Here is a 22,534-nt window from a genome sequence, read left to right as displayed (position 1 = left end):
CACTAGTAGCATAATGGTTATGCACTGGGCTGCTAACTGAAAGGTCAGCAGTTTGAATCTACCAGCTGCTCCTGTAAAGATTTACTGCCTCGGAAACCCTATACAGGGTCACTATGAGTGGGAACTGACTGGAAAGCACACACCCACCACCACCACCTTGGGGCTGATGCAGGACCAGACTGGACAGCATTTCTTTCTGTTTTGCACAGTAGTGGCTTCACTAGTGTTGGTGTCACTCTGTGGTGTCACCCCCACAGACCTCCTTCCATTTAGATTCCTTAGTAATGTCTTTAATCACTCAACAATATGTGACTTCATTGTAAATTGCTTAAATGTAATATTTCTTAGATTATATGAATATTATGGTGCTGTATGATAAAGCACTGGAACCCAGGGTCAGTTTGAACCACAAGATCTGAGGTGAAAACTCATCTGCTACACCTTGGAAACCCTATACAGGGTCACTGTGAGTCGGAATTGACTCGATGGCACTTAACAATAAAACAAAATTATTTTGTAAAAATGTCTACATTGAGTTACATTATTAGTAATTGAGAGTCACAAAAATTATTTTTCTCCTTTTCTTTTAATTACTACTTCATTCTGAAAAAAACCTTTATTAATATAGATTCACAAATACTAATTACAATATTATAGCTAAATTATCAGAAAATTTGACAAAACCAGTGAGTATAAAAACACTGACAGCAGCAGGGCTACTCATAGTTAAGTGCAGATGAAACCTAGTTCGAAGGGTCACTGTAATTGAGTAAAATGGCAGCTCTGACCAGAGTAAACTAGACGGTTCAAAGAGTAAATTAGTATAGAGTTCTAGCTTTATAGATATATTGATACATGAAACTAGGCTTAAGAAAAAGTGTTTTTGTTGTTATAACTAACTCCAGGGATATTTTTATAAAAAGTAATGAATGTCTACTGAAACAATGCACAAAAATTTGATGTCGCCCCTCTAACTGTCACCCAGTGTGGTCCGCACCCTCCTCCACCCCTCTAGTGACGCCACTGGTACTTATAGGGTCGCTGTGAGTCAGAACCAACTGGAGGGCACATGAAAACACCTGTCCAGCCTGCGGCTCACAGCGCCCCCATCCCCTCCGCCAGGTACCTACCTCCCCTAGGAGGTCACGGTCCTGGTGCGAGCCTAGCTCGACCGGCAGGGGAGGGGCTGAGCTTCGGCTTTAGCTGCCTCCCGAGCCCTTGCAGCCTGATTATCACATGACTCCACGGCGGCGGTAGCCGTGGCAGCAGCCCCGGCGGCTCCGCGGGCTCGGCTGGTGGGCTCAGTTCAGCGCACGCAGGATCCCGGCACAGAGGGCGGAGAAGGGACCTGCCGCTGCTGCGGCCACCCGGAGGCTCCCGGAGCTCCTGGCGTCTCCTTGGCCAGGGCCGCTTGCTCCATGCCACTTGGTTGCGGAAGTGTAGCGGGGGGAGGCGACGGCTGGGAGCGCGGGAGGTCGGGGCTCTGCCCCTGAAGCATTAAGCTCCGGGAGCCGCGCGCGGCTCGCTCCAGCAGCTCGGCTGCTCGTTGCGCCCGCCGCCCGCCGCTGCCTGCATGCCCCGCGCTGCATCTCGCCGGGCCCCCGCCGCCACCTTCTGCTCGCACCACTGCTGCCGGGCGCCGGAGTAATATGCTCACTCGAGTGAAATCTGCCGTGGCCAATTTCATGGGCGGCATCATGGCTGGCAGCTCAGGCTCCGAGCACGGCGGCGGCGGCTGCGGAGGCTCGGACCTGCCGCTGCGCTTCCCCTATGGGCGGCCGGAGTTCCTGGGGCTGTCTCAGGACGAGGTGGAGTGCAGCGCCGACCACATTGCTCGCCCCATCCTCATCCTCAAGGAGACCCGGAGGCTGCCCTGGGCCACTGGCTACGCAGAGTGAGTGCCTCGACATCGGCGCCGTCCCTACTCACCTCGCGGCCCTTCCCCGCACGGTTCCAGCCCTCCTCTCTCCCTGCTTCTCGGCCCCAGGGCTCTCCGCTGGCAGCCGGCGTCCAGGCCTCGGTGGGGTCCTTTTTACTGACACAGGCCGTTTCCCTCTCTTCCTACTTCCCCTACCCCCAATCCCTATTAACCGCGACTCCAGCCCTGGAGTGGGTGGTGAAGGGGTGGGCAACTGCCCGACAGTGGGAAAGGTAAGGTTACAAGGGTCTGGGGATCCGGGCACTTTGACTCTTGGAGGAAAGTGGGTAGAACTGCTCTGCTGAAGTTTGAAACACAGCAGGAAATTTTGGTATCTGCGTCCGTTGCCCCCGATCTCTGTGTCCCTGCGTGAAGAGTTTCGGGGGTAGGCTTGGAGAGGCTGTAGCTGCGACTCGGGGGGGGGGCGGGGGCGGGGATCCGAGCCTGCTGGTGGCAGCGTTCGCGTGCGCGGTTGTGTATTTTGGAGGTCTCATTTTTCTGGCGTCCAAACTCAGTTCTTTCGCTGCTGCCTTAGCGAAACCCTGCTTGTTTGGTAAATGCTAATAGTATTTTCCCCGGTCCTTAGGGAGAGGACAACTTATTCCTAGTGTTTAACGATAGCATGTTGGTAATGGAACCAGCGTTTAAATGATTAGCTATTTCAAGAACCGGCTGAGTTCGACACACGGCCTGGAGTGGAGCAGGAAAAGAAGAGGGAGGCAGGATTTTAATACCGTTTCCCCCATTCAAGGGCCACTTCTCCATTAATTATTAATGGCCATTTTATGAATGGTAGGATAAGTAATGCTTTCCGTCTGTGACCTAGTATTTCAGCTTTAGGAAAATAGAAAGATGTAATTCAGGAGATCAGAGTTCTGTGGGTGCCAAAGTGCAAGCAAAAAAAAAAAAACACACACACACACACACAACAAAAAACCGGTGCCATGAACACCTGGCCTTAGATTTAACTCCTCTGCTCGGTGAACCTGTCTAGCTGCGACCAGTGAACCGTCTCGCATGCTGATTGGTTCTTTCCGTAACCTACCAGCTTTTCCGAAGCCGGGGCTTGGAGATGCTGATCCTGTTCTTCTGGCCCGAATACCCCTGGGCGTGCAAGGTTCCCAATCCTCCGGGTTCCGGTGCTGTGGAGGATGCTTGAAGACTTAACGCTTAGAATCTCTAATTCTCCTTTCATCTTATTTAACCCATCAAAGTTTAACAGTTTCTTTATGGGCTGAAATAGAAAGTATGTATATATAAATGGGGTTGAAGGATAGAAGTGTGAAAGGTAGTCAGGAGGAAACAAAAGCAGCTTGTTGGGTGCTAAAACAGTAAAAATTAACACATAATAAAAGACAAACCTAGGAAAAGAATATTGGACGGGGTAGGGGTTGCAGCATACAGGCTAAATTGTAACTTCCAAGATAAAGTCAAAGTTTATCTCCCTGCAAAAACACATCCTGAATGATCAAAATGACCAAAAAGACAAGTAGAAACTTGCTCTGATTAGAAAATCCCAAGAGCATTACTACCCTCCACCACTACAGAATCTATATAACAACAGTATTAGTTATCTTTTACTTATAGCAAAATACCTCCAAGCAATAAATATATATTTCCCAGTTTCTTAGAATTCAAAATCCAGACATGCCTTAGTTGGGTGGTTCTGAGTCAGGGTCTGCAGTCATCTGAAAGCTTGTCTGGGGCAGAAGAATTCCTTTCCAAGAAGGCTCACTCCCATGATGGTTGGCAGGAGGCTTTAAGAAAAGAGGGGAGAAGAAGGAACTGGAAAGTTCTTTGCTTCAGGGTCCTTCACATAGGACTGTTTGAATGTCCTCACAACATGACTAGCACCCACTCCCCACCTCCCCCCCCACACACACACCAAATTAAGCAATGAGAGAGAGAACAACAAGGAAGCCGTAAGTACCTTAAATGACCTCAGAAGTTACACGTTCACCTTCACCATATTCTTTTTGTTAGAAGCAAGTCACTATATGTAAACACTTAAGAGTATAGAATAAAGCTCTACCTCATGAAATGAGAATTATTCAGATAATTTCTGGATATATTTTAAAGTCATCATAATGACTTTGTAGTGCCGTTGCTACATGGGTGACCAGGAGGGACAGGATAGTTTTGGAGGCCCTTATTTCTACATGCTCTGAAAAGAATAATTTATCAAAACGTTTATTTTATTATCTCTAGTTCTGGTGTGGAGTCCTGGTATGGCGCTGCAGGATAATGCTCTGGACTGCAAGGTCAGTTTGAACTGCAAAGTCGGTGGTTCAAACCCACCAGCCACTCCTCAGAAACCCTATACAGGGTCACTATGGGTCAGAACCAACTCGACAACACTTAACAACAACAGTCCTGGTGTGGTGCTATAGGATAAGCACTGGATTGTTAACTGAAAGGTCAACTGTTTAAACCCACCATCTCCTCCTTGGAAACCCTATACAGCTTTGCTGTGAGTCAAAACTGATTCAGCAGTTAACAACAACTGTGATTAAGTGGTGCAATGATTAAGCACTTGATGACTAACCCAGAGGTAGGTAGTTCAAACCCATCAGCTGCTCCTTGTGAGAAAGATGTGGTAGTGGGCTTCCATAAGGTTACAGCTTTGGAAACCCTGGGAGGCAGGTTCACTCTATCCTAACAGGTCACTCTGAGTCCCAATGGACTTGACAGCAATTGGTATGGTAAGATTTCACACTTTTTAATGCTTAGTGGGCATAGAGGAGGGTTGTCTATAGGGCATGGTATTACCTCTTGTAGCAGTTTTCAGATATTTATAAAGCAACTACCTGAAAGAATTAATTAGATCTATTATCCAGGACTCAAGAGAGCAGAAATAAGAACATAAAAGTTGAAACCTTCAGAGCACATTATTATAAATAGGATTTATTCATTGGGAAGGAAAACAAATGAGATTTATTCATTTAAATATTTACTGAGCAGCTAATATGTACTAGTTCTTCTTCTAGGTTCTAAGACTATAAGCCTTATGGAGAGATTGTAAGCCTATAGACATGATAAATGCTATGGAGAAAAGCATGGTCAGGGGATTGAGAGAACAGGAGTGATGGTTTTATCTGGGGTGGTCTGGGAAGGCTGGTCTGATATTGTGACATTTAAGCAGAAAATGAAGGAGAAATCTGGAGAAAGAGCCTTCCAGGCAAAAGAAAAATCAAATGCAAAGGCCCTAAGGTAGGAGCATGCCTAGTGGGGTTGAGAGAAGGGACCAGGATGACAGGAGCTGAAAAGATGACCGGGAGATTGCCAAGAGCTGTGATTAGGCAGAAGCGTATTGGGGTAGGGGGAGATTGTCCAGATCTTGCAGGTCTTTGTAGGCAAACAAGGAGATAGAAAGCACCAAGACAGTTTCAAGTAGACCTTTCAAAAGTGACTCTGGGAGCAAGAGCAGAAGCAAGAAAACTGCCTTTATTTAAGTTCCCTTGTTATGGGCTGTTTATACAAGAAGGAGGAAGTTGTCTTCTATTGTTATAGAAGGTACCTGAGATGAATGGAGTGGGTAGAAAGGTCAAGCAGAAACTGGGACTAGGAGAATGCTGTCAGTGAGTGGAGGCTGTTGAGAAGAGCCCACTCATTCTACAGAACAAAGCACTGCCTAGTCCTTCACCATCCCCATAACAATTAAATGCTGTATTTGAGCCTATTGTTACAGCCACTGTGTCAATGCATTTCACTGAGGATCTTCCTCTTTTTCACTGACCTTCTACATTACCAAGCATGATGCCCTTCTCCAGGGATTGGTCCTTCCAGAGAACATTTCCAAACTATGCAAGATGAAGTCTTGCCATCCTTGCTTCTAAGAAGCACTATACCTCTTAGAAGACAAATTTGTTCATTCTCTATCAATGATTTCTTCACTCTCCTTTGCCAACAGCATAATTCAAAGATATCAGTTCTTCAGTCGTCCTTTTTCATTGTCCAGTTTTCACATGCATATGAAAAGATTAAAAATACCATGGTTTGGATGAGGTGCACTTTACTCTTCAAAGTAACATCTCTGCTTTTTTAAGAAAAGGTCTTTTGCAGCAGATTTGCCAATGATGTATATGTATCATTTGCTGACTGCTGCTTACATGGATGTTGGTTGTGATACAAGTAAAATGAAATCCTTGGCAACTTCAGTCTTTACTTGATGTTGAGATATAATTCATACTGAAGTCTTTGATATTCATCAGCAAGTGTCATCTGCATATTGCAGATTGTTAATGACTAATTTGTCAATCCTAATGCCATATTCATCTTTTTATAATCCAGTTTCTGGGATAATTTGCTCAGCATATAGACTGAATACTTTGAAATGATGGCAACTCTAATACACATCTTTCCTGATTTTAAATCATTTGGTACCCCCTTGTTCTATGTACAGATTCTCCTTGAGCTGTGTTCTGGAGTTTCCATTCTTTAAAATGTTATCCATAAGTCTTTGCGATCCACAAAGTTGAATGTTTTTGCATAGTCAATAAAACACAGGTAAACATCTTTCTGATATTCTCTGCTTTCAGCCAAGATCTATCTGATATCAGCAATGATGTCCCGTGTTCCAAGTCCTCTTTGAATTTGGTGTGAATTTCTGGCAGTTCCTTGTCAATTTATGGCTGCAACCATTTTTTATTATTTTCAACAAAACTTTACTTTTTAGTGAGATTCTTTAATAATTTCCACATTCTCTTGGGTCATCTTTCTTTGCATTGGGCACAACAGACAATTCCAGTTGATTGGTCAAGTAGCTGTCATCCAAATCTCTTGGCATAGAGCACTTCCAATTTGTTGAAACACCTCAACTGGTATTTTCTCAATTCCCATAACCTTGTTTAATTTAACCAATGCCTTTGGTGCAGGCTGCACTTCATCTTTCAGTATTGTTAGTTCTTGATCACATGCTACCTCCTGAAATGGCTGAATGACAACCAATTATTTCTGGTGTACTGACTCTGTGTCTTTTTTTTTTTTTTAAGCTTCCTTCATTGGTTCAATATTTTGCCCATAAAATCCTCTAATATTGCAACTTTAGACTTGACTTTTTTCTTTATTTCTTTCAGTTTGAGAAATGCTTAATGTGTTCTCTACCTTTTGGTTTTTCATTATAATACTTTGTCTTCTTAAATCACCCTTTGAAATCTTCTTTTCAGCTTTTTTGTTTCATTACTCCTTACCTTTACTTTAGCTACTCTATGTTCATGAACATGTTTCAGAATCTCATCTGACTTCCATTTTGGTCTTTCCTTTCTTATCTTTTTAATAACCCTTTGCTTTCTTCATATATGATGTCCTTGGTGTTATCCCACAACTCTTCTGGTCTTCGGCCATTAGTGTCTAATGGGTCAAATCTGTTTAAATTTCAGGTGGGATATAGTCAAGATTGTTCATTGGCTATCATTGATTTGTCATTTTCTTCAGCTTCAACTTGAATTTTCATATGAGCAATTGACAGTCAGTTAAACATTTGTTTGACTGCTAATATTGAGCTTCTCCATCATCATCTCTTTCCATAGATGTAGCTGATTTGATTTCTGGGTATTCCATCTGGAGACATCGTTTATAGTCACCATTTACGTTATTGAAAAAAAACAGTGAGATTGTTGGTCTTGCAAAATTGTTGCAAAATTTTGTCATGCAGTTTCTCATGTCCAAGGCCACATTCTCCAACTGTTTATCCTTTGTCTTTGTTTTTAACTTTTGCATTCCAAAGCCAGTTATTATCAGTGCATTTTGATTGCATGCTTGATCAATTTCAGACTGTGGAACTTGGTAGAAGTCTTCAATTTCTTCACTTTTGGCATTAGTGGTATGTACAAAAATTTAAATAATTGTCATATTAACTAGTCTTCCTTGTAGGTACATAGATATTACTCAAACACTGACAACAATGTACTTCAGTATAGATCCTGAAATATACTTTTTGATGATGACTGTGATGCCATTTCTCTTCAATTTGTCATTTCCGGCATAGTAAATCACATGGTTGTCAGATTTAAAATGGCCAGTAGCCATTCATGTCAGTTCATGAATGCCTAGGATGTTGGTCTTCAAGCATCCCATTTTATTTTTCATAAATTCTTGTTTTTGTAGATTCATACTTTGTCCATTGCACATTGTTGTTGTTAGGTCCTGAGCCATTCTCACAATTGTTATGTGTGAGCTCATTGGTGCTGCCACTGTGTCAATCACATGTTGATTATTAATGAGTGTTTGCAGCTATTTATTCTCATTTTGAGTTGTGCCTCATCAGCAAACAAAGCTCCCGAAAGCTTTGCTCCATCCACGTCATTAAGACTGACTCTGATTTGAGGAGGCAACTCTTTCCTAGTAGTATTTTGAGTTTTCTGGCACTATAACAGACAATGTTCTGCTATTTTTTCATAAGGTTTTCACTGGTCAATTTTTTTTTTTTTTCTTTGAGTGAATTTGTAGGACCTTCTTCCTAGTCTGTCTTAGTCTAGATAGTCTGGAAGTTCTACTGACACCTGCCCACCATGGATAACCCTGCTGGTATTTGAAACACTAGTAACATCTCCAGCACGTAGCAACACGTGCAACACAAGCAAGCTACCAGAGTATGGCAGACTGACAGATGAGTGGTTTGTTTGCCTCTCAAGAATGGGAATCACAATCCTAGCCTCCCTGAGGAGGAAGAAAGGGCATCGCTTGGTAATTGACTGAAAGGATCGACAGAAGATCGTTGAGTTCTAGTGTTGACTTGCTAGGGGTGTTTTTGCCACTTACTATTAATCTCTTTCAAGAAAAGATACTGTGTGGGCTATAAGTTAAGTGCTGTCAAGTTGATTCCACTCATACTGATACTGTATATGGTTTTCCAAGGAGTTGCTGGTGAGTTTGAATCGCTGACCTTACGGTTAACAGTCCAGTCCTTATTCTACAGTGCCACACCAGGACTCCCGTAGAGGTTATAAAACTAGAGAACTGGTTAAAGTAATCCCTGTAAGACTTTATGATTCACAAACTGAAGACATTCACTTATTCGATATTTAATAAGCCCCTTATTAGGCATTGTGCTGAGTGGAATTTCCTGGTTCCTCAAAAATCTTCCAATTATGGTTGGAAAGTTTGACCACTTCATTAAGGGTTATTTGCTATATTGTAAAGCAGTGCAGTTACAGATAATATCTACTCAAGCTAAAGCCTTTTAACAATGGGCATTAGCAATTTGATTTTTAAGTTGTCTTTTAAATCACTGAATTAGCCGGCTAGGTTTGCTGAGAAAGAAGCCTTGGGAAGCATATGGCATGCTGCTTCCTTTCTCCACCATATAAATTTCACCCAAGTTATACTGAAGAGACACAGAGACTAGTTTATTGTTTAGTGGATTGTTGTTGTTGTTGTTGTTAGGTGCCATCAAGTCAGTGCTGACTCATAGCGACCTTATGCACAGCACAACGAAATACTGCCCGATACTGGGTCAATCTTACTATTCTTGCCATGCTTGAGCCCATCGATGCTGCCACTTTGCCAATTCATCTCGCTGGGGATCTTCCCCTTTTTTTCTGACCCTCCACCTTACCAAACATGATACCCTTCTCCAGAGACCGGTCCCTCCTGACAATATGTCTGAAGTATGAGAGACAAAATTTGGCCATCCTGGCCTCCAAGGAGCACTCTGGCTGCTCTTCTTCTAACACAGATCTGTTTGTTCTTTTGGCAGCCCATGGCACTTTCAATATTCTCCTCCAACACCATAACTCAAATGTATCAATTCTTCTATGGTCTTCCTTATTCACTGTCCAGCTTTCCCATGCATATGAAGTTATTGAAAATACCATGGCTTGGGTCAGGCGTACTTTAGTTCTCAAGCTGACATCTTTGCTCTTCAACACTTTAAAAAGCTTTTGTGCAGCAGATTTGCCTAATGCAATACATCATTTGATCTCTTGACTGCTGCTTCCATGAGTGTTGATAGTTGATCCAGGATGAATGAAGTCCTTGACAACTTCAATCTTTTCTCCGTTGATAAGAATGTTGTTTATTGGTCCAGTGGTGAGGATTTTTGTTTTCTTTACATTGAGATGCAAACCAACGTACTTTGATCTTCATCAGTAAATATTTTAAGTCTTCTTCACTTTCAGCAAGCAAAGTTGTATCATCTGCATATCACAAGTTGTTAACAAGTCTTCATCTAATCCTGATGCCACATTTTTCTTCATATAACCCAGCCTCTCGGATTATTTGCTCAGCATGCAGATTGAATAATATGGTGAAAGATTATAACCCTGCTGCATACCTTTCTTAATTTTAAACCATTCAGTGTTCCCATGTTCTGTTTGAACAACTGCCTCTTGGTCCATATACAGATTCCTCATGAGCACAATTAAGTGTTCCGGAATACTCATACTTAGCAACGTTGTCCACAGCTTGTCATGATCCACACAATCAAAAGCCTTTGCGTAGTCAATAAAGCAGAGGTAGACATCTTTCTGCTATTTTTTGCTTTCATTTAAGATCCATAGGACATCAGCAATGATAGGTGTTAGGTGCTGTCGAGTCAGTTCTGACCCATAACAACCCTATGTACAACAGAAAGAAACACAGCCCAGTCCTACACAGTCCTCACAATTGCTGCTACACTTGAGCCCATTGCTGCTGCCAGTCTATCTCCTTGGGTGTCTCTCTTTCTTGCTGACCCTCCACTTTACTAAGCACGATGTCCTTTTCCAGGGACTGGTTGGTCCCTCCTGATAATGTGTCCGAAGTATGAAAGATGAAATCTGGTCATATTGGCTTGTAAGGAACATTCTGGCTATACTTTTTCCAACACATAATTTGTTTGTTTGTCTTGCAGTCCAACCCTACACATGGTCACTATGGGTTGGAATCAACTCGACAGGACTTAACAATAACAACATCATGTCTCATATGCATTAATTCTTCTACTGTCTTCCTTATTCATTGTTCAATCTTAACATGCATTCAAGGCTTTGAAAATATCATGTCTTGGGACAGGTGCACTTTAGGTCTCAAACTGAAATCTTTACTCTTGAATACTTTAAAGAGGTTTGTGCAGCAGATTTGCCTAACACAGTATGTTGTTTGATTTTATATTGGGTTAAAGACCATTATGATTTCTTGTCTCTCCCATTAATGAGAAATTTGACTTATAGATACAAATGATACTAAGTTTGTACTTAAAAGTACACGAGTAGATAATGCCAGAGAACACACTAGTGTTTTAAGCAATAATACTCTAAAGTAACATATTCAAGTTTTTTATCAATAATGTTTCTTTTCTTATATGAAAGAATAAATAATAAGTATAACATAATGTTAGTTAGGTTATAGTTATAGGGAAAATACCTTTCTTATAAAAGGTATACCCCTGGGCATAGGTATTACAAAACGTTACTTTTAGCATTTCTGTTAAATGCTCTTTACATCAGTTCTTTGCATCTCACCCATGTGAAATTTTTGATAAAATAACTTTATATAAATCCAGCAAACAACCTACAATATTTTGATTTGTTTGAGAATCTTTTGACTGTAGGCTGGTCTGTGTTCCCAGTCTCTGGCACTAATTAACAGTCACCCACGAATCGCATTAGTTGAATATGCAGCAGTGATATCAGGCTATTCTGTCTCTTGCCCCAAAGCTCAGAAATTCCCTGGCCTGGAATTGACTCAATGGCAATGGTTTGGATTTTCTGTTTGTTTATTTATTTATTTGTAGTCTTCCAAGCAGCATGTCTACCCCTCTTAACATTTCTTTGCAGAACTCCTGCTGGAAACTTCCTGTTTGGTTTTTGCAACTGAAGAACCCTGAGGTTTCTATTTCAGTTGTATAAGGATAAAAACAAAGCACACACTTGCAGAGATGTCAAAAGTCAACAGTCATTATTGTTAAGTGCCTTTGAGTAGGTTCTTACTCATAGCAACCCTATAAAGGCTTTAGGAGGAAAGACTGGAAGTTTGAACTTCCGACCTTGCAGTTAGCAGTCAAGTGCTTATCCTGTCACACCACACTAGGATGCCACTCCAGTCCAAAGTGTTGTTGTTATTGTTAAGGGCCATCAAGTCAATCACAATTCATAAGGACCCTGTACAGAGTTTCCAAGGGACAGTTGGTGGGTTTGAACTGCTGACTTTATGGTTCACAGTCTAGTGCTTATCCTACAGTACCACACCAGTCCAAAGTAGCCTAAGATATTTCACCAGCTTTCTGGGAACCTGCAGAAGATGTTCATTTCCCATTTTTAAGCTTTAGGCTAAGCTTTCTTCCATTTTCAGATTTAACATTATAAAGTAGTTGTCTCCCCTGGGTGGAACTCTTAGGTTGTCATTTTTCTTCGGAAAATGGAGCATTTCCATTCAAGGATTAGTATATGCTTCAGACTGAGGATCTTATCATTCAGAGGATGTGCTTACCTTGTGTTTCAGCTCCAGCGTAAATAGACATCCTCTCTGAAGTTAATTCAGTCTGCCTTCTTGCAATGCTATTGATAAAGATGCTATTGATGCAATTGATAAAATTGCCTATTGGAATTGTTTTCTGAAAACATGCTGCTGTTTAAGGGAACACATTTAATCCTTGATTCTTGATAGAATTTTTGTGAAAAAATTGAGTGCTTTTATAGTTTTCCCAGATTTACCTAATTTGAATAAATGATTGATAATTTTCTCCCTTGAATTTATGTCATCCTCTTTCAGGAAGTAGATATCTGCTTCTGTGATTTCCTCATTTAATCAATGAAGTCATTGTATACCCGCTATGTGTCAGGCTTTGGGCCCATCCTGGATTCACAATATAATAAGACAAAGTCATGGTTCTCAAGAAAATTTGATAGTACAGCCTTCCTCCCTTTTGTGTCCTTTTTTGAAAATTAAGTACCACCATTGGAAATTTAATTCAATAAATTCAAATGAAAGCATGAACTCTGAAGGAGAGAAGGGACCAGCACTGAGGCTTTTTCTTTGTTTTATTTTTCATGTCTTAATGCTTATAGGAAATGTGGAGTCTCAGTATTTGGAGCCTTTATGTCACACTGGAAGAGCAAACTGAAAGTTCTTTCTAGCCAATTTTATCATCAGTTGCCAAGTTTTCTGTTCCTGAATGTCCCAAGAACTTCATGTTGTTGTTGTTGTTGTTGTTGGCTGTCATCAAAACAACTCCTGACTCATGGTGACCCCATGCGTATTAGGATTGGACTGTTGATGATCCATAGAGTTTTCAGTGGCTCATTTTTCAGTAGTTTGCTAGACCGTTCTTCCTAGTATATCCTAGTCTGGAAACTACACTGAGATCCGTTGAGCATCCTAGCAACATGCAAGCCTTCTGTGTGGTTGAACTTGAGACGCAGTCACTTGGAGCCATATCCAGGTCTCCGTCATGGAAGCTGAGAATTCAACAATTGACCCACCAACATCCTCAACTGAGAGCTTCAGATGGAGACAAGTTGAAAAGTAGAAATAGATGGCACATCTCTTCTCTGTGTTCCTGCCTAATTAAATCAAGTGGCATATGTTTAAAACTTGAGTCCCTCCTCTTCTCAGTTTGCAGCCAATCAGGTGATGGTATCTGAGGAGCACTCTGTCCAGTAAAGACTGTAGGACATATAGCCTGAAGAGAGCTTATGATAAATAAAGACATCATGACACTGTTTTTCTTCTGAAGCAGATACTGTCTGCTGCGAGAAGGCTGAGGGAAAGCTAAGCACCTGCTCAGTTGCTGTGTATTCTGGTGTGATTAGATCAGTTTGACCTCCTAGAATATAAATGCATATTGCTTTCTTTCATTCTCTTTTTCTGAATTATTCTCTCTTAATGGCTGTCATTATATTCTCTAAATGCTTGGCTGAAGTGGACAGACAGTGAAAAAGAGTGAGACCCCAGTGAGGTGGATTGGCACAGTGGCAGCAACAATAGACTCAAACGTAGCAGCAATTGTGAGGATGACGTGGGACCAGGAGGTGTTTTGCTCTGTACAGAGGGTCATTATGGGTTGGAGCCAACTCAGTGGCACCTAATAGCAACAATATTTTCTTTATGTGTGGGCTTTGCGCTGCCTCATTTATAACAGAGAGTAATGATGCTCAAGTGACCTGTACCACTTGGGATGATTTTTCAGTGTACTTACCCTACGTACACTTAAGCACATGCATCTATTACCCATGTTTTATAAAAGAGGAAAGTAAGGCACAGAGAGAAGCTCAGTTACTCTAAAAATCTCCTGGTCCTAGTAACCATCACTGAATCATTGAACATCACCGTTTGTTGTGTAAAATTATTCATTAGTAAAAAGACTTCATGTCCCAGTAAACAAAATGCCACATAAGATATTTTAATGTATTTAATTACTCAGAGGAAACTAAGAAGGCTTAATCTCCAGTTATTAGATAAGGGCTTATTAGTGCATCAAGTTTTATATAAATGGAGGTTTTCAAAGAATTTTAATAGTTGTATTAAGTGAGTTTGTTAGTTCTCTTTCAGAATTAAGTTTAATTTCCTTAGGCAGTGTTCATTGCCTAAGTATAATAACAGTTCAGACCTTGTGTAAATTACCATATTTTCTTGACTCCAAAATATTTATTTATTCCTTCTTATCTTAGTGTTTGGGGAAACTCAGTAAATCTTAAAACCAATCTATACATGTTCGGTACTGGTGTTTCTTTTTTTTTTTTCCAAATATATATTTAACATCGGTGGTGGTGGTGGTGATGATGTGCCGTGAAGTCAGTTCCGACTCGTAGTGGCAACCCCATAAAGGGTTTCTGAGGCTGTAGATCTTCACGGGAACAGAAAGCCTCAGTTACATTTTAGAAGTCAGGAAATGCACTTAGAAATTCTGAATGACTGAGCTCAAGTTATGAGTCAGGTTTCATGGGAGAATCCCATTTAAAATTCACTTTGGGGCATGTGATCTATGTTCTTAACTTAAGCAGAATCACATTTTAATGTGAATTTTCTGTGGTTGTGAACTTTGGTAGCAATTCACTGTTAGTATTGCTTTGCTGGTCCTGGGCATTTTGGAGTGTTTGTGTGACTTGCAGGAGTCTGGCCTAATGGAGCCCTGGTAGGTGAGGGGTAATTGATCATCACAAGAGGTTGGGTGGATCAAGAAGATCAATTATTTGCCAAATTGAGAGAGTCAGAGTGGCTTGTGTACTCTGCTGCCCTTTTAGAGAGTTAGTTGACATGTAGAAATTTCAGTGATTAAAAAATGGTGCCTCTGTACCATATGACCTTTTTTATCTAAGTGTAGAAAGGGAAAAATAACCTTAATGATAAATTGATTTTTTTAAAATAAATATACTGTGGATTATTGAATTACTGTATGTCAGTAGCCTTCTGTGCTGTTCTAACAGTCATTAATAGTGACTAATAGTCACTGATAGTCTTTTTGAAAAGGTGAATTATGTTTAGAACTCACAACTGGCAAAATCTAAGATGGAAAATAAATGTTTAGTAAGAAGCAAAATTTAAAATACAGTGAATATGAATAGCGCATAGTAGGCTGTTGGGGGCAAGGGAAAATCCAAACTTCTTTTACTGTAGAAAGAATTGCTGAGGGTTTTTTAACATAGGTGAAGCCATGGCTACAATATTTTGTTGCAAATAAATAGCCCAGGAGGATGTACTAACTCATAGATGCATGGTTGGGGTAAGCAGGACAATTTTATCAGCTTTTCAGGACAGCATTTCTTCCATAAGGTAGAGTTTAAAGTAGATCTAAAAAGAGTCACATTAGATGTTCCCTTGGCCGCACCTCCCTGTGATTATTAATAATCAGACCTTCCCCGCCAGGCTGAGGCCGCTGAGGGTGATGTTGCCCTGTTGTTAGAACCAGGTGTCCAGAGCTGGCCTGGTCATTCAGTGCAGTGGCAGCAAATGGGAAGAAGAGAAGATTTGGCAACAGGGACTGTGACAGCTGGTGTTTATTTTAAAAAAAATACAAAAACCAAAAAAAAACCCTGGTGCTTCGATGAAAATTGCATAGGCTTGTACATAAAGTTCCTCTCTTGACCTAGGTCATCAGGTCAGTGCTGATAGGGCATCTGGCACCACCCTTTCCCACTTTGCCACTTGAAACCTTGCCCCAAGTCACTGTATGATGTGATGTGATTCCTCCCAGGTTCTGGGCTCCTCAGTACTATGGGTTCCCAGAAGTCCTGGTTCCCAACCTTTTCACTGTCATTTATTTACGTCTTTATTTTGAATGGATGACTTGTGAAGGACTGTGTTCAACAAGCTATGTTCAATAAGTATTGTTGTTGTCATCATTAGTTGCTGTGGCATTGACTCTGACTCATGAAGACCCTAAGTACAACAAGACAAAATGGTGCCCAGTCCAGTGGTATCTTCACAGTCACTGGTATGCTTAAGTCCACTGTTGTCGCCCAGTGTATTGTTAGTGCCTGCCTACTCATCTCATGGCACTACCGTTGTAGTGTTGTTAATTACTGGTGACTGGATATTATTGCATGACGACCTCCTGTATGAAGAATAGAACTGCTCCATCGTGTTTTCAAGGTTGTATTGATTGCTGTATCAAGCACTGTATCAGACAATGTTCTGTTGTGATTCTCAGGGTTTATTGATTCATTTTCAGAAGTAGAATGCCAGGCCTTTCTTGCGAGTATGTTGCCCTCTGGAAACTCTACTGACTCCTAGCCACTGAGGGTAACCCTGCTGGTATTTCAAATCCCAATGGCATAGGTTTCAGCATTATGTTATTGTTGTTGTTATGTGTCGTGGAGTCAGTTCTGACTCATAGCAACCCTGTACAGGGTTTCCGAGGCTGTAAATCTTTTGACTCTGGATGAGAATAATGTGAAAACATTTTTAGATGTCTGCTAACCTGTCAAGTTGAGAAAGACTTTGGTTTAATGAGGATTTTAGATCACAGGCCATGATTTTTTTTTTTTTTTTTTTTTGAAGATATACTGTTTATCTCATTACAGAATTGATATGTGTGCACTGCAGGTACTTTTAAAACTTTCTATAAATATCATGAAACATACAAAAATCTCTCCTAAAATCTAAAATGCATAATTAACATCAATCAGCAATTTGTATGTATTTCTAAGTACATATACGTTTATTTACAAAATGAAATCACTGCATATTGGCGAGTAACTTTTTCCACTTCAAGTAGAGTAACTATAATTCCATGTAATTAAATTTTAATAGATGTGTTGATTCCAATTTTGGTTGTACCATACTTTTTTCTAATGTAGTAACCATTTTTTTTCTTATTAAGCATCGGTCTTATGATAAACATTCTTGTAGCTATAACTTTGAATCCATAGTTTGAAAAGAAATATTTTATCTGGGAAAAATATTCAAATGGGAGATTTCCAACATTTCTAGTAGCATTATTTAATGGTTAGAAAACATTGATGTTTAGACCTTTTGTAAATTGGTAAATTGTTTTGAGAAATGTCAGATAATGTACTTTGTTGTAAAGTGCTGTTGAATTGGTTCTGGCTCATAGGGAACCTGTAAAGTCTTTCCAAGGAGGGACTGGTGAGTTTGAACTATCGACCTTGCAGTTGAAACCAACCTTTCAGTCCAATAGCTTATCCTTACAGCTCCACACCAGGACATATTTTTAAATACTTTATCAAAATGGTGGTGGTGATTATGTGCTATGGAGTTGGTTCTGACTCATAGTGACCCTGTATAGGGTTTCCAAGGCTGTAAATCTTTACAGGAGCAGAGAGCATCTTCTTTCTCCCACAAAACAGCTGGTAGTTTTGAACTGCTGACCTTGAGGTTCGCAGCCCGACTTGTAACCACTATGCTACCAGAGCTCCTTAGAGCCATGTATGTTGTTGTTGTCATATTAGGTGCCATCAAGTCGGTACCGACTCGTAGCAACCCTATACACAACAGAACGACACACTGCTTGGTCCTGGGCCAACCTTACAATTGTTGCCACTCTTGAGCCCATTCATGCTACCATTTTGCCAATCCATCTTGCTGGAGTCTTCCTCTTTTTCTCTGACCTTCCACCTTACCAAACATGATATCCTTCTCCAGCAACTGGTCCCTCCTGACAATATAGCCAAAGTTTGGAATGAGGTTTGGCCATCTGTGCTTCCAAGGAGCACTCTGGTTGTACTTCTTCCAACATCTGTTGGTTCTTTTGGAAACCCATGGCACTTTCAATATTCTCCTTCAACACCATAGCTCAGATGCATCAATTCTACAGTCTTCCTTATTCACTGTCCAGCTTTCACATGCATATGAGGTTATTGAAAATACCATGGCTTGGGTCAGGCATACCTTAGTCCTCAAGCTGGCATCTTTGCTCTTCAACACTTTAAAAAGGTCTTGAGAAGCAGATTTGCCTAATGCAATATGTCATTTGATTTCTTGACTGCTGCTTCTGTGAGTGTTAATAGTTGATCCAAGTAGAATGAAGTCCTGGACAACTTCAATATTTTCTCTGTTAGAATGTTTATTGGTCCAGTGGTGAGGATTTTTGTTTTCTTTGCATTGAGATGCAATCCATACCGAAGCCTATGGTCTCTGATCTTCATCAGTAAGTATTTTAAGTCCTCTTCACTTTCAGCAAGCAAGGTTGTATCATCTGCATATCGCAGCCATGTATGGTAATGGTTATGTATATGGACTAGATATAACCAACCAAACCCACTGCTGTCTAGTTGATTCCAGCTCATAGAAACCCTGTGTGACAGGACAGCATACTATTGCCCCATAGATAGGGTTCTAAGACATTAAATCTTTATGGAAGCAGACTGCCACATCTTTCTCCCACAGAGTGACTGGTAGGTTTGAACTGCCAACCTTTAGCTTAGCAGTCAAGCATTTAACCGCCATGCCACCAGAGCTCCTGAACTTGAAGTAGTGGGCACATGATCAGTATACTTAATTTCAAAAGAAAGTGAAAAGAAGGCTCCACAGGCTGATTCACATTCTGTTTCACTCCTGGGATCCCAGCAGTTATCACAGTACTTGAAAGCTGCAGACATCCTATCTGCTCCCTAAGTGTCTACTGGGGGCATGGCATGGTATGCTGTGCACCTGGACTGCTCTGAGGGGAGAAGGGGAAAAAAACATATCCAGTTTTCCAATTCTTTAGCTGAAGATAAGCAGATTTCTTGATATACATGAATGAAGGGTGTGCTCATATATGGTTACTGAGTTCAGAAACCCAATCCTTTCTCTACTTTTGTACCGATTCATTTCTTTTCTCTTTGTTGTTTTTCTAAATATTCTTAAGTTATCTGCTCATTAATCCTTTCTCTATGTACAAGCTAAAACAGTGAAGTAGGACAATTTATTATTTAGTCCATCTGTGTATTATATCATGAGCACTGCAATTTATGGTTTGCCTTTGATACAGAAAGCTCTAGGTCTTTCTTCCTAGTCAGACTTGCTTTAGAAGTTCTGCTGAAACCTGGCCACCATGTTCGACCCTGCTGGTATTTGAAATACTGGTGGCATAGCTTCCAGAAGAAGACCCTAGATGATGCAAAGGCTTAACACTTTGAGCTGCTAAACAAAAGGTTGTCATCTACCAGAGATACCTCAGAAGGAAGGCTTCACAGTCTACTTCTGAAAATTCAGCCATTGAAAAGCCTGTGGCATACAGCTCTACTCTGACACACATGGGGTCACCCAGAGTCAGAATCGACTTGACTGAAAAGTCTTCACTAACCACCATAGTACAAGATCATGCTTAGCACAACTCTATGTTGCAGTTGCTCTGTTTGTATCATCATACATTTACTGTAGATCACATGCACTATGAGACAAAGATACAGTGGTTCTAGCTTTAAGAGGTTTACAGTCTTTTGGGGAAAATAAATCCATGGAAAGATTAAATCCTTTGCACAGAACGACAGGAAGCGTAGTGGTGCTAGGAGATGATTACTGTTGTGAAGAGGAAACCGGAAATACTCCGATCTCTTCTCTGCTCGGCCTGTGACTTAAGCAAGCTGGTTCAATTTTTTTGCCCTCATATTGCTTGTTAATAAAGCTAGGCCATTGACTGAGTCCTTCCCAGCTAAAAAGTAATGTGTTCCTATGTATGTTACAGAAGCTGTGCACTGATTACTCATTTCTACTGACTTTTGAAAAAGCAGGATACTTGTATACAGGTGCCAATTCTTTGCTTTCATTGTAAATAAAATTTCTGAAGGATGCATTGCCTGAATATGTATTTCAACACATAGTGGAAGTGAAATGAGACTCTAATTATATTTGCCTTACTCTTGCATATACTTTATAAATTGAAATTTTTATTATGGCAGAATCATTTCTTAAAGAAAGAAAAGAAAAAAAAAATTATAGAACATAACCAACCATTTGTCATCATCGCTATAATTTTATGTATTTCACTGATGAGATTTTGAAACATTCCTGATCACAAGGAGAAAATGCAAAACAGAATTTTGTGTCTAGGCTTTCTGAAACCATGATGGCTGGGTGAACCCTCAAAACTAGCCCCCTGAGGTGATCTTTAAACCTTAAACCAAAAATAGCTCTGAAATCTTCTGAAAACCAAACAATAGTTTAACATAACTAATAAAAAATATATATCTTCCTTGAGCATTGTGCTCGTATCTATATCTGTATCTTATGTATATCTAAGGAACTCTGGTAGCATCGGACTGCGAACCACAAGGTCAGCAGTTTGAAACTACCACAGGAGAAAGATGAGGCTTTCTGCTCCCGTAAAGATTTACAGTCTCGGAAACCCTGTACAGGGTCACTGAAGTCGGAACCAACTCCACGGCATGTAACTACCAACCGCCACCACCATATCTGTCTCTATACATATGTATTGGATCAAATTGACTTTAGCAACTAGAAAGATCCAAGAGGAAGTTTATGAGGAGCAGTGAGTTTATTAGGGAGAGAGCAACTTAGACAAGAAGGTTAAGAATGGCTGCCCAGCTCAAAAAATGTAATCAACGCCACTGAATTGTATATCTAGAAACGGTTGAATCAGTGTACATTTCGCTTGTGTGTATTCTCAACAACAACAATAACAAAAACAAAACAAATAAAAAAGCATTTTGAAACTTAATCTGCTAGACAAATAAATATACAGGAGCTTCAAAAATCTGTGGAAAAATGTAATGAAAAGATAATGGAATGTTACCACCAACTTCTGAATGCCCCCTTATACTTTTTCTGGACAGTACTTACTTTTTGTACTTACTTTTTCTGGACAGTATAGTAACAGCAGTATTACTTTATAAGACTTTACTTTAAAAAGCCAAAACTTATAGTCTCTTTTAACCCAGAATGGGCTGTTTCTTTTTACTTGGTTTATTCCAAGAAATACAACAATGTTATAATCTGTGTTTGATACTCATTTTTCAGTAATTTGGGTTAAAACCAAAGCCTGCCCACTGCCCCTTCAAGTCAATTCTAACTCATAGTTGACCATATAGGGCAGTATAGAACTTCTCCCACAGGCTTTCTAGTGTGTAGAGTAGAACTGCCTTAAAAGGTTTCCAAGGCTATAAATCTTTTACAGAGGCGACTGCCACATCTATCTTTTACCTGTGAAGCATCCAGTGGGTTCGAACTTGGTTAGAAGTCAAGTGCTATATAAACACTGTTCCACCTTGCTGTCCCCTGGGGAAGAGTATTAGTTTTGATTGATTACACAATACTTGGCTTACCAGACTGATAAGATTTAGAAACATATGTCTGAGTAGGGTTTGAACACTAATAGTTGAAAAAAATACGAATTTGTTGAAACCTCTTACTGATCTTTCTAGAAAATAAGGGAATGAAGATTACAGTTCATTAAAGCTCAGTTTCTCCTGTAAGCCCCAAGTTATCTGTAGGTAGGTGGCCTGAGGACATCTCTTTGGCTCTCAGAATTGGGCTGTCATTTGACGCAGAGCTAATGTCTTCCACTCTTTGGCAGTTAAATTGCTGTGGAAAGCAGCTGTACTTGATGGAATTTTAATCAATACTTTGTACTTATTTGTGAGTCTGCAGTCCCTGTATCACTGTGCTGTTCTCAGCATCTCTCATCTAAAACTGAAGGACACAGTGTCTTGCTTGAAATTTTCACATAAATGAGATTATATTGACAAAGCACTGAGAAGAGAAGCTGGTTACTTAAAATATGTCAGTGTAGGGTACCCTTTGACAATGTTGAGAATCATTGTAATGTAAATTGGTATTGGGTCTGTGTAATTAGAACTTTATGATGCTAGATGTTTCTAAAGTGGAGGATAAATAAGTGACCAGCCCCTAGCACGACTAGCTTCTTGAAGGTGGATCAGGGCAAGTGGCTAAGGATGAATGGTTGGGACTCTGCCTATGTCAGCTTCCTCCTTAATGTGCTTCTTGATGCCCTCTTACTCATCTATAGAATTGATGTGTTTTACCTCTCAGTGCCTTTCTTCAGACCAGACCTGCTTGCGCATCTGTTTCTATCTAGCATTAAGTGGGATCTATTTAAAACAGTGCTTGATTAGCCGTTTGTCAAGAAATTTTACTACTTAGTGTTTGAACTCAAATACTACGTACCCCTTCCTCGGATAAAGACCCCTGGTGGTGCAGTGAGTAAAGTGCTCAGCTGCTAACTGAAAGACTGATGGTTTGACCCCACCAGTCGTTCTGTAGGAGAAAGGGATGGCA

The 22,534-nt window shown here is 40.6% G+C and overlaps 1 protein-coding gene across 1 annotated transcript in view; it reads left to right on the top strand.

Annotated features, from left to right (window-relative positions):
* The first annotated feature begins 1,649 nt into the window (after positions 1-1,649).
* Positions 1,650-22,534, top strand: part of PPM1H (protein phosphatase, Mg2+/Mn2+ dependent, 1H) — a 435,367-nt gene continuing 414,482 nt past the window's right edge. The window contains exon 1 of the mRNA XM_006859511.1: positions 1,650-1,894. Coding sequence (XP_006859573.1) covers positions 1,650-1,894 — 245 coding nt within the window. The remainder of the gene's footprint in view (positions 1,895-22,534) is intronic.

Source organism: Chrysochloris asiatica, unplaced genomic scaffold (assembly GCF_000296735.1).
Source record: "Chrysochloris asiatica unplaced genomic scaffold, ChrAsi1.0 scaffold00033, whole genome shotgun sequence".
Classification (NCBI taxonomy): Eukaryota; Metazoa; Chordata; class Mammalia; order Afrosoricida; family Chrysochloridae; genus Chrysochloris; species Chrysochloris asiatica.
The sequence above is the reverse complement of the archived record's forward strand: the minus strand, read 5'-3'. Positions and strand labels throughout refer to the sequence as shown.